The sequence below is a fragment of the Mauremys reevesii genome, linkage group 2 (genome assembly GCF_016161935.1).
Source record: "Mauremys reevesii isolate NIE-2019 linkage group 2, ASM1616193v1, whole genome shotgun sequence".
Classification (NCBI taxonomy): domain Eukaryota; kingdom Metazoa; phylum Chordata; order Testudines; family Geoemydidae; genus Mauremys; species Mauremys reevesii.
The window spans coordinates 18259491-18272487 of record NC_052624.1 but is presented as its reverse complement, the minus strand read 5'-3'; the positions used below and the strand labels follow the sequence as shown (position 1 = coordinate 18272487).

The 12997-nt window shown below is 44.6% G+C and overlaps 1 protein-coding gene across 43 annotated transcripts in view; it reads right to left on the bottom strand.

The window, feature by feature from the left end:
• Positions 1–1204: 1204 nt before the first annotated feature.
• The window catches only part of DPP6 (dipeptidyl peptidase like 6), a 714691-nt gene continuing 702898 nt past the window's right edge, over positions 1205–12997 (bottom strand). For all 43 annotated transcript variants that reach the window (XM_039524563.1, XM_039524587.1, XM_039524562.1 and 40 more), the window contains 5 exons: positions 11112–11217; positions 7842–7900; positions 5717–5789; positions 5526–5599; positions 1205–3440 (listed from right to left, as the gene is read on the bottom strand). In XM_039524563.1, coding sequence (XP_039380497.1) covers positions 3294–3440; positions 5526–5599; positions 5717–5789; positions 7842–7900; positions 11112–11217 — 459 coding nt within the window. In that variant the 3' untranslated portion in view covers positions 1205–3293. The remainder of the gene's footprint in view (positions 3441–5525; positions 5600–5716; positions 5790–7841; positions 7901–11111; positions 11218–12997) is intronic.

Sequence of the window (12997 nt, the reverse complement as noted above, 5' to 3'; positions counted from 1 at the left end):
GGGCGTGCAGATTTCCAACTCCCCTTGAAGTAGCAGCCTGCGGTGGAGGGTAGCGTGTGACATTTGCGTGTATGTAAGGGGGTGGGAAGGTAACCAAGGCTTGTAATGGGAAAAAACTCTCCAATTTACACCAGCGTTTAGAACAGGGGTCGGCAACCTTTCAGAAATGGGGTGCCGAGTCTTCATTTATTCACTCTAATTTAAGGTTTCGCGTGCCAGTCATACATTTTAACGTTTGTAGAAGGTCGCTTTCTATAAGTCTATAATATATAACTAAACTATGGTTGTATGTAAAGTAAATAAGGTTTTTAAAATGTTTAAGAAGCTTCATTTAAAATTAAATTAAAATGCAGAGCCCCCTGGACCAGTGGCCAGGACCTGGGCAGTGTGAGTGCCACTGAAAATCAGCTTGAGTGCCGCCTTCAGCACATGTGCCATAGGTTGCCTACCCCTGGTTTAGAACAATAAAGGATTCTTTTCCAATTTGAGAGAAGCTACATATAAGATGTGAAGAGAAAGTAGCCCTTCCCTAGTAACCAAGGAGCTCCATGCCATGTAGAGATGGGCATTATTCCCCTTTTACTGATAGACACCCACACCCACAGGTAACTTGCCCATAATCACACAGGAAATCAGTGTTGGAACAGCACATTCTCACTCCCATTCCTTTCACTTTAACCTGAAAACCGTCGTTCTTCCAGCAGAAGAGATGGGGAGAGACGGCAATAGAGTTAAACCTCTTTTATGGTCTCCGCTGCAACTTGCTGTACTTGATCTTAAAAGTCCATTTGGCCAAGCTTCCCTAGTTGAGAATACTGGCCTATGTCCCGGCCATTCAGCCGCAGGCAGGCAAGAATTGGGGTGGCACCAAGGTGAATGGGGGTGGATGGTAGAAAGGACACTGATGACTCTCCTGTGAGAGAAAGAGAATGTACATCGAAGGGCACAGTTGCCATAAAAGATGGTTGACTAACAGAGGCCCTCACATTAGGAGGTTCTTTTGGACTGAACACATTCTGCAGGACTTCATGTCTTCCTCAGAAACAGCAATCACTCCTTAGGGTGAGGTGTGCAGTAAGTGGCTTTGAGATGCTATATATGGCATCTGTTCGGCTGGGGCTTGGGTTCCAACTCAGTTAGAAATCACACGTATCGTAACTATTATTGAAGTACCTAACTAAAAAACAAAAAGTAGCAAGCAGGGTGGTAAAATAATGTTTTATTTCATGGATGCACGAACACTACCATGGGGACATCCTAAATGTCCTCCTACAAAAGTTTGCGGACAGAGCAGATTTGACGTTTTCCAATCCAGTTCATTTCAGACTTTTGAGCCCATTTAGTGTAGTAAAACCTGGGCACACAGCATTCGTATTGTCTATTTGGCATCCTGCCGAGTAAAGCAGCTTTATACTGTAGTTCCTGTTCGTAAAATGTCAATGCACTGTAAATTAAAGAAAATCCCCCAAACCAAACTACATTGTTTCTGTGATTTACCAACATTGTGTCCAGGATGATCTAATTACAACCAGCAGTCAAAGCTTAGAGATTAAAATAAAAAAAAAACTTGACACATTAAGGAACACAATGGATACATCATCATTGCTGTCAGGATGTGAGTTTACCCACAGTACTGTGTAAAAATGTAGAAACCTGCGCTGACATTCAAGTTGTCAAAACAAGAAAAGAAATTACATTAATTGATATATTTCCAAGCTAGTACGTCTAAAGAGTCCTGATCAGCAAAGGAAGGTTATAGCATGCATGCTCAACACAAGACTAATATTGGATTGGAGACCTGACAAATAACTGACTTACATTCCTTTATATACAACAAAATGAAATATACAATATTAATACCGGCTGTACATTTGGTCAGAATATCTTACAAGGAGCAACACTAGCCAAAAATCTTTATGATATGGTAACTGGAGGTGAAGGAATGATTTTTGAGATTTGAAAGATTTTCACATGGGTTTTTAAACATTATTTTCCACCCCTGCAAAGACCAGTATGATTTTAGATGCTCTGATTTTACAAACCTCCTGCAAACAGAAGACATCACTAAAAGTGGAATGTGATAATCATTGCCTTGGAATCCAAAATCAAAACTAAGCTGCAGACAGCATGTGAAATAAATCTATCCACATTGATTTTCTTTTTTAATGCTTCACAAGACGATCAGCAAAGTATCTGGTGCAAACTCTCTCTACCAGAGTGTAGATCAGCAGTTCACAATCTTTTCTGACCGCTTATTAAAAGTAACAAATGTTTGCAACCCCCTTACATTTACTTTGGAAGAGTAAAAATTATAAGCCTAAATTCATAGATCCCAAGAGCAGAAGGGACCACTGTGATCATCGAGTCTGACCTCCTGTGTAACACAAGCCATTGAACTGCCCCAAAATAATTCATTTATGTGTGTGCTTGGAGAGGTTAACAGAGAATAATTGAAGGATAAGCACATGCAGGGAAGGAGGGAACAAGATTTTCTTTGCTTTACACTGTAATAAAAAATTAACATCTTGCACCCCCCCCTTCCCCGATTGCCTTTTCTGACCACATCTAGGGTCATGACCCAGCAACTGGTCTAGTTAGTTCAATGCATGTTTTCTTCCACATCTATGACAAGTTGTGAAGCTGATAAGGTGAGCATGAGATCAAATGTAAAGAGGAACAGGTAAAAACAATATAAAATAGTAATTAATTACATGAGGCTAATTAAACACCAGTGTAACTACAGTGATACTTTGTATAATTAGAATCTATATGTCCCATTGCAGTGATGAATCTTCTAAACATGGGGGAGAGCAGGCAAATATGTATGAATCAGTACCTTTAAAATAATTGTGCTATAATCTTTTCCATTTATTAAGTTTTATCTGACACAACAGGATGCTAACTATGGTAACCCTAATAGAGATGATGTATTTCATTACTACAGCTTCATTTCTTGAATGCAAAAGGGCCATTTAACCTTTTAGTCCTCAAGGTAGTTTCTTGGGGTGGTCCTTCAAGTCCAATTTCTTGAGATCCTTTTACTCCAGAAGTGATTCTGTGGCAAATAAGACGGTGATGTCTGTGACAGATTCATGTCAGACAGCAGTTTCTGCTGAGTTCATCATGCTTAATGTTCTTCCATTCAGGAAGGAGTTGCTGTCCGTAAAGCAGGCGAGCTGCTTTCAGTTTCATTTAAATACATGCTAACAACATAACATTTCTTTCTCCAGGAAAATGATTCAGTTGCATATTGTTATAAAGAACGGCCTTGTGCTTCGCACGAACCAAAAGGGTTAATCCTCCTCCTCGTCCTCTTTCAGTGTGACTATGGGGAGTTTGTCCTGAACTTTGAAACAGTCCACAAAGAAATTGACAAGGGACTTGTACAAGTGTTGCTCAAGCGCTGCACTGTTAAAGTAATGGCTTTCATCGGGGTATATCTGCAAAGGAACCCAGGAGACCGTGAGTAGCTTTCCGTTCAGGTTAGAGATGGGCCCGAACTGCAGTCCCAGATCTGAACACCTGGGATCCATCCAGAGCTGCCCTCTGCAGCTCAGGCCCAGCTCTAACTAATAAACATCAATACAAACACTATCATAGAGTACTTAGGGCTTGTCTTGCACTGGCTAAACTAACAGGCTGAATTTAAACAAATGTAGTTAAATCGGTGCCAATGTCTGTGTGGACACTCTGATTTCAATTTAAAAGTAGATTCTGATCAGGTTTAAGTTAGACCTAAATAGGCCTTAGCTACAGTACAAATGCTTTCCAGGTAATACCTATACCAGCAGAGCCCCCTGGTGTAGATGCAGCTTATGCTGACAGAAGGAGTTTTTCTGTCAGCATTGTACCACTAGCTCCCTGAAGGACATGAACTGGGAGTGTTGCCAGCATAACTATGCCGGTTGGAGGTGGTGGTGGTGGTTTTTTCACATTCCTGACCGACACAGCTATGCTGACAGAACTTTGTAATGTAGACCTGCCCTTAAGATAACCACACAGGGGTATCCTCCAGTTGAACTAAATGAGTGTAGTCCTATGTAGACAAGGCCTTAGGATCTACTCCTTGCAATGTGAATTAAAATAGTTTTATTACTTAAAAAGTTGAATGCAAACTTGTTGAAAAAGGAATTTATTTTTTGTTAGAAGGAACACTGATAACTCTCTAAAGGAAATGTCCCACATAATCTCAACTATGCTTTTAATTTAGATCTAACAGGCAACTTTTTTACATGTTATATGAATGCTAGTTGATTATAACAGACTTCTAAAGCTGTAATTTTCAAAGGGGAATGTGGAGCTGTGCTCCTAGTTCTCACTGAAAGTCAACAGGAGTTGAATTCCAAATTCCTTTGAGAATCCCAGCCTAAGAACATATGCATTGAGCCAGGGGTGAAAGTAACTTAAAGGACTTACCGGTACGCCGGAGTCCTGAGTGGGGCATGGCCTCAAACGGAAGAGGTGTGGCCTCAAACAGGAGAGGTGGGGCCTTTCAATATTTAAAGGCCCTGGGGCTCCGGCTGTGGCTGGGAGCCCCAGAGCCTTTAAATCACTCTGGAGCTCCCAGCTGCAGAGGCGCCTGGGAGCCCCAGGGCTCAGGGGCGAATTAAAGGGCCTGGGGCTCCAGCCACCGCGGAGCTCTGGGCCCTTTGAATCACAGCAGGAGCCCTGCCGCCGCCACCCCAGGGCTCCAGTGGTGATTTAAAGGACCCGGGGCTCTGCCACTGAAGGGAGCCCCGGAACCTTTAAAGTGCTGCCAGAGCCCTGCCACTGCGGGGGTAGCAGCGGCAGGGCTCGGGCAGGGATTTAAGGAGCCTGGAGCTCCAGCCGCTGTGGGGAGCCCCAGGCCTTTTAAAGCACTTCCAGAGCTCGGGGTTCTGGCGGCGCTTTAAAAGGCCTGGGGCTCCCCGCAGCGGCCGGAGCCCTTGACCCTTTAAATCACCGCCGGAGCTCTGCCACCGCTGCCCTGGGATAGCGGCTGCCGGCACTCTGGCAGTGATTTAAGTGGCCCGGGGCTCCCCGCAGCGGACAGAGCTCTGGGCTCTTTCTATCCCCGCCCAAGCCTGGTTGCCCGAGCCCTGGGGCTCCAGTAGCTGGGCTCCAGTGGTGATTTAAAGGGCCAGAGGCTGGAGCCCTGGGCCCTTTACATCACCGCCAGGGAAGCCGGTCCAGTCTGGCACGGCGTACCGCACCGTACCGTACCAGCTTACTTTCACCTCTGCATTGAGTGCTAACAACTGTGCAGTACTGGGCCAAATCTATATAATGATATAATATGTGTGTGTGTGTGTGTGTGTGTGTGTGTGTGTGTGTGTGTGTGTGTGTGAGAGAGAGAGAGAGAGAGAGTGTGAGAGAGAAACTATATAATATACATATAACTTAGTATTACTGTTCTATTTGTATTTTTATATTGTATTGTATATACAGTGAGGGCTTTTTTAAAGCTTACTTCATAACATCTGTTCTCTGTTCAAAGTGCAAGTGACTATTTAAGTATGAAAAATGGAAACACACATATACTGTACCTGCAAGCTGTAATTAGCCTTTGCCCTAATTAGGTGTGTAATAAGGTCTGCAGTATGCTGGAAATGGATTTTTTCTGTAAAATCAGATTAGTATCAATAAATGCATAAAAGTGACAAATTTAATTAAGAAAAAAATCAAAGAGTCTCATAAAGTACACAATGTATCGCACTAAAATAGTGAGTTTACTTACCATCAGATGTGGCATGAATGATCAAAAACTTTTGATCTTTCAGTAATGAGACTCTGTGTGCTAATTTGGTGATCTGTGAAGATAAAAATTGCAGGTAAGATTAAGCATCATGCCAGAAATTAGTGATTTCTGTATACATAGCAAAGTAGCACTTAACTCTGTTTTATATTTGATCACCAGAATAACAAGCTGGTATCATTCCAACCTCTTCCTCTTGGCGGCTTGAATCATTACAGCAACAGAATAGAGGAAAAATTATGCTGTCCATTTCTCTAACCTTTTCCTGCCCTTCGTGACCAATCCTGCCCCAACAGTAGATGGCGGGTGTGATGGATGCACCCCTGCATTCACACCTTACACATGAGTATAATAATCTTTGTACAAAGTATGCCTTGTGAGGTATCATTTGAAAACTCATAAATTGCTTGTCAGCATTGTCATGGTGAAATATGTATAGCAACATAAGTTATAATTAAGTTATAAGATTCTGATATTATTAGCACATGCTCCCCATATCCCTGCCCAGGCAGAAGTCAGCAAACAAATCTGTCCTAAACAAAGGAATGTGTGTTTGGTTTATTTTGCATTTAAGCAGTAAATGGAGTTATCAAGCAGACATGGGCGGGGGGGGGGGGGGGAAGGGGAACAAAAGGAAACCCGAATGTAAGCATACACAGGTGAAAAAAACCCAGCAGGGAACATCCCTCCACCCAGACTCTTTGTCTCTTCATTCTCATCTAGTTCCTGCATGCTGCTCCCTCTGTTATAACATTGCCTGCAGGAGAATAATATGGCTTGTAAAGTCTGCATCAGGCCTTGGGCCATGCGGCCTTTATAAATTCCACATCACAGTTCCAGGGCTCAGGAAATGGCAGTCTTATGCTCCTTGATTCCTAGTGAGTGCATGGTCCAGTTGTGGTGTTTAGGAAGCACACGTTACATCAGTGTCTGGCACAGCAGGCCACACTTAGAACATTGGGATGTTTCACAGATGCCGTCAATGACGTTTAACAGTTAAATGGTATCCTCCCCAAGCTAGTCAAAAGTACCAGTACTTACCCAAACCAACCTTCTGAAACATACAGCCAAGCTATTTTGCACTACATCCAAATGAGAACACTGATTGCTTTGGAACCCCTTTCATTTTCCTTCAACTTTCTAGAATAAAAAAAATCTACCATGGCCTAACTATGCGTGTGAAATTTCAGAGGGCCAGTAAATTCACTATATGGATCACCTACCCACGAGCCCTACCTCTTAAGGAGGAGCACAGGGGCTCTGGTTGATTTCTCTTTGTTGTGAAGTAGGCAATTATTTCAAACCCCAGTGGTGAATGCCTGTGCAAAATCCATTTCATTGGGCTGTGTGCAAGCTTAGCACCAATTTTTCAGCACTTTACAGACACAGCCCGGTGACCCTTTCCCTCCATGTAGCTACTCTTTTCTATTTCCTCAGAGTCGCTGAAGCATTTACACCCATTGAGCCTCCCTCGCACCCTGAACAATAACACCCTAACTAATGAGCTATCTGTATTTCAAACCCTGCTAGACTCAAGCCCAGAATTATGCTTACCAGCCACTCAAGCTTCAGAATTCGGAAATACCCATTCTGTGCTTACCACCATCAGCAGCTCGTCCTTGGTGAAATGTTAAAGGGACTTTAAATGGACTGTAGTTTAAACGCATGATCTAATGGGCTGAGCACCAGAACAGAGTTCTAACCAGAGCTTTGGTACTGACTCATCCTATGGCCATGGACAAGTCACTCAACCTCTCTGCCTCAGATTTCCCACCTGTAAAATGGAGCTTATAATACCTACCTACTTTAGAGGGGTAGCCTGAGGATTAACGAATGACAAGGCTATTAATTACTTTACCACTAAATTCAAGGAAACCAAAACAGCTAATCAGTCTGCAAACTTAAAGCCAAAATAACTTTCAAACAAAGACCTTTTTACTACTCTCAGGCCTTGGTTTTGTTATTCCTTCCCCCCCCTCCCCCCCCCCCCCCCCCCGGAAAATTGCACATAAGAAGACAGGGTTAAAAAGTTAAAGAAAAGTTTAACGTTTTGTCATGAAAGTGTGTACACTGACTCAGAGCTCCGTTCTCAACTCCATGCAGTTACCTCATATGCTCTGTTATCAATGCCATGTAGTCCCAAATACCTTTCAGAAAAGGCAGAAGCTTGAAAAGAAATAAAAAAAACATATTGGTCAGTTTTGACTCCAGTGCAGTCCGTTCTAAAAATAAAAGCCACGTTTTCTGGCTCAGCTTTCATTAAATGAGAAATGTTTTAGACTCTCTTGTTTTTGTTTCGTTTTAGAAGCCTGGTCAGAATTAATGACTCTGTCTGTAATAACATTGACAGAGAAAACTTAATTATAATAAAAGAATAGTCAAAACACATTTTCCATGCTCCACTGTGCTACATGGCCTTTTGCCATCAATGTATATACAGAGCCATTACATTAGTCACAGGGGGGCTCTGCTATTGATTTCTGAATGCAACTGAAATATATTGAGTTACAAGTTATATACTTTCTGTTCCGCTCTCACCCAATGGCTGATCCAACTCCAGCTGAAGTCAATTGGAATGTTCTCATTGGCCTCAGTGGAAGCTGCAGGGGCCCTAACGCAGGAGTAGCACCTTAATTTTAATGGAGCTACTCCTGATTTACAGCAGCACAAAGTGAAAGAGTATCAGTCCCACTGAGTAGCCGACCAAGGAGAGAAATGGAGGGGAGGCAAGCAGGCTGCTGTGCCTTCCAGCAGCTAGGAGGAAAATCCCTATATAAGTCTACTGGGTGGGAATGGAATAGCTTCCCCTTAGAGGTGTCCTTTGATGGGAGAGGCGAGAAGGTGACCTTAAATCAGTTTCTCCTTGGCTGAATGGGAGCAGCCCTTTGCAAATGGTGATGGGAATATTTGGCCTTTGGAAGATGATTTCAAGTTTGAGTTTCCAATGGGCTGATACAGGCAACAGTGAGAATTTGCAGACCTAGCAGGTGTGAGACTCAATGAATAAAGCCCAGATCCTCCAAGGCCCTCCACATGAGCAAGGTCCTGTGGGGCTCCCCAGTGCGGCGCTGGGCGGGCGCAGGAGTCTGCCCATGCACAGAACTGGGCTGGTGAGTCTCTAGTTAGACCTTATTCAAAACCCTTCATTTAACAGGTGACCAAACCATTTATCAAGCTCACAAAGCTCCATCAGAAGGTGAGTCTGCAACCTAGGCAAATGTGTCCATTTGCATGCACGAGCTGACGCAGGCGGCTTTAAAACCTAGCCAGAATGTATAACGTTAAACAGGGTGGGGCCGTTTGGACTGCAAGCACCAGTCCTTCCTAGTACTGAACAAACCTTTTTGATAAGTGTCTGGGTTGTGTTCATCACACATTTGTATGTATTTGTTCATCACACATTTGTAAGGTGATAAGTAACACTCAGCGTGGATTTGTGAAGAACAAATCGTGTCAAACCAACCTAAGAGCTTTCTCTGACAGGGTAACAAGCCTTCTGGAGGAGGGAAAGTGGTAGATGTGGTATATCTTGACTTTAGTAAGGCTTATGATACTCTCGCACAACCTCATAAACAAATTAGGGAAATACAACCTAGATGGAGCTACTATAAGGTGGGTGCATAACTGGTTGGAAAATCATTCTCAGGGAGTAGTTATCAGTGGTTCACAGTCCAGCTGGAAGGCCATATCAAGTGGGATCTGGCAGGGATCAGTTCTGCATCCGGTTCTATTCAATAGCATCATCAATGATTTCGATAATGGCATAGAGAGAACACTCATAAAGTTTGTGGATGATACTAAGCTGGGAGGGGTTGTAAGTGCTTTGGAGCATAGGATTAAAATTCAAAATGTTCTGGACTAACTGGAGAAAAGGTCTGAAATAAATAGGATGAAATTCAATAAGTACAAATGCAAAGTACTCCACTTAGGAAGCAACAATCAGTGGCACACATACAACATGGGAAATGACTGCCTAGGAAGGAGAACTACAGAAAAGGATCTGGGGGTCACAGTGGATCACAAGCTAAATATGAGTCAACAGTGTAACACTGTTGCCAAAACAGCAAACGTCATCCTGGGATGTATTAGCAGGAGAGTTGTAAGCAAGACATGAGACATAATTTTTCTGCTCTACTCAGTGCTGATTAGGCTCAGCTGGAGTATCGTGTCCTGTTCTGGACAAATTGGAGAAAGTCCAGAGAAGAGCAAGAAAAATGATTAAATATCTAGAAAACATGACCTATGAGGGAAAATTAAAATAATTGGGTTTGTTTAGTCTGGAGAAGAGAAGACTGAGAGGGGATATGATAACCGTTAAAGAGGAGTGAGAAAAGATGTTGTTCTTAACCTCTGAGGACAGGACAAGAAGCAATGGGTTTAAATTTCAGCAAGGGAGGTTTGAGTTGGACATAAGGAAAAACTTCCTAACTGTCAGGGTGGTTAAGCACAGGAATAAATTGCCTAGGGAGGTTGTGGAATCTCCATCATTAGAGATTTTTAAGAGCAGGTTAGACAAACACCTGTCAGGGATGGTCTAGATCAGAGATCGGCAACCTTTGGCATGCGGTCCATCAGGGAAATGCGCTAGTGAGCCGGGATGGTTTCTTTACCTGCAGTGTCTGCAGGTTTGGCTGACCACAGCTCCCACTGGCTGCGGTTCACCGTTCCAGGCCATTGGGGGCTGCGGGAAGCAGCCTCGGCCAAGGGAGGTGCTGGCTGCCACTTCCTGCAGCCCCCATCGGCCTGGAACGGCGAACCGTGGCCAGGGGGAGCTGCGATCGGCTGAATCTGTGTACGATGCAGCTAAACAAACCGTCCCGGCCCACCAGTGGATTTCCCTGATGGGCCACGTGCCCAAAGGTTGCCGATCCCTGGTCGAGATAATACTTAGTCCTGCCATGAGTGCAGGGGACTGGACTAGTTGACCTTTCAAAGTCCCTTCCAATCATACGATTCTATGATTCTATCTATGCTATTATGGGTGAGCTAGAATTACTGGGGTAGGAAGTGGCGATGTGGATGGCCGCACTTTGCAGTCATTACCATTGTTACTCTTTATTTCATGTGTGCTCAGCATGGCATAAGATACAGAAAGTCACAGGGTCCCTACCTTAAGGAGCCTATTGTCTGAGGCCGCATTGTGGAGCTCTTACTTACTTATGCAGGGGACTCATCCCATGGAAGTGAAGGGGCCAGCTCACTAATGGAAATAAAGGGCTTACAGTCTGGCTCGAAATAGACAAACACCAAAGACACTGGGAGAGGCAGAAGCCAGGTTTTAAGAAACAAAGAGAAGGGAGACCTAGTAAGGGGAGGGTGGGAATGTCACTGATGGCTGGGAGCTGGCATTTTGTGGCCTCCGGAGAGTGGCATTTACCGTATAATTTCAAGTCTGTCAATGGAGAAAGAGCAGCTCCGCACGTGAATACTTGATTCTCTTCACCAGCTGGGAGAATAAAAGCGCTCAGGTAGCCCCCGTAATCCTAGAGTACAGACAGACACACGTGTTAGTGAGAATGCAAAAATGGCTCCCTGCCTAGAATGCTTATAATCTGGGATATGTCTGAGGTGTGATTGCAGCATGCGTAGACATACCTGAGCTCACTTTAATCTAGATAGCTTGCTAACACGGGCTGAAGCATGGGTTGTACAACCCCACCTGGTCCATGCTGCTGGAGCTGCACTGCTATTTTAGCTGTCTAGATCACAGCAAGGTTGAGTATGTCTACATGAGCTGCCGGCACATCATTGACTGCAGTACAGACATTCCCTGAGACATGGCTGTGGCTCTGTGGGGATTAGCTGTAAATTGAGCCCAACTAATACAAGGTAATGCCTTAGCCTGGGTGTTAAGTTCACACAAACTCCTCCTCGCCATTAGATGACACAAAATCCCACCAGGCCGAGGTACAGCAGAGTAGAGTGTTCATTAGATTAAAACTCATTCAACTCTGCTTCCCAATGTAACGGGCTGGTAGCTAATTTGAGACGCACTGGGGCACAGTCAGGTGCGTTCTGAAAAGCCTGCCAGCATTACGTATACCTATGTGCATGTGGGGCAGTGGTGTTTTCAATACACAGTCTAATGAATGGGAAACAGGGTTCTAAACCAGTGCCACAGCCCCACAAAGAGTTACTACACTAGCCAGGTCCTAAAGCCGGATTCTTGCAGGCTCTACACAGGAAAATCTTCCCATTTACCTCAATGGGAGTTTTGCACACGTAAGCAGTGGAAGTCTGGGTCCTAACTATGGGCCTGATCCTGCAACCATTTATGCACTTAAATAACTTTGGGCTAGATCCACTAAGGGATTTAGGCACCTATGGCCAAAATTTAGATCTTCAAACCTTGCTCAGCTGCTGCCTAACCCTGCAGGTGCCTACGTCCTGAGGCCCATGAGTTGCCACTGGTAAAGTCCCATGGCACCTACATTTCTGCTGCTGGGCATGTGCACAGCTGCCTCAGTCCTGTTACCCAAGCAGGAGCCTCAAACTAGGTGTTCCCCCACCTATCTCGCCTGCGGGCCTCACCCAGAACAGAGATGGTGGAGACATCCTAACCACTGGACTGTGTGGTTTTCTGGAGAGGATCTCTCTCAATCTCTCCTACGGAAACTGTTCACTTGTATAAACAGTTACATAGGCACTGGAAGAGGGACTGGAATTCGGGTCTCCCACGGCCCAGGGGGATGCCCTAACTTCTGGGCTGTACAGTCATTCTCACGCTTTCTGGCCTATGACTACTAAGTATTTCATACAAAGTGGAACAGCTTCAGCAGGAGCGACTGAATGAGACCCACTCCAGCATACCTCAAATCCCCACTGATGAGGGCACTCACCTGAGAGGCGGGAGCCCTAGATTCAAATCCTTGCTCCATGCCAGTCAGAGGAAGTGGGATTTGAGCCTGGATCTCCCACATCCTGGGTGAGTATTCTAAGCACTGGCTAAAGGTTATAAGCCGAGAGTGTCCGCCTGCAAATGTGTACACAGGAGGGGACCCTCTCCCTTGTATAAAGATATCAGACACCTCTGCAGTCTGATCTCTGTGCAGGACGAGGTGTGGAGGGTCATCAGACCAGGGTGAGAAGAGTGTATGCGAGGGAAAGATAACTCAGTCAGGGTCTCTAAGGAAAGCAGTGGCCATGGGAGTCCCTGATAGTGCAGAGGTACAGGGGAGTCCATACAGATGGCCAAGTCATCTCTGGATCTTTGGGGAACCGCCAAGTTCAAGAGTGTGTCCCATAGCCTATGTCCCCTAGCTC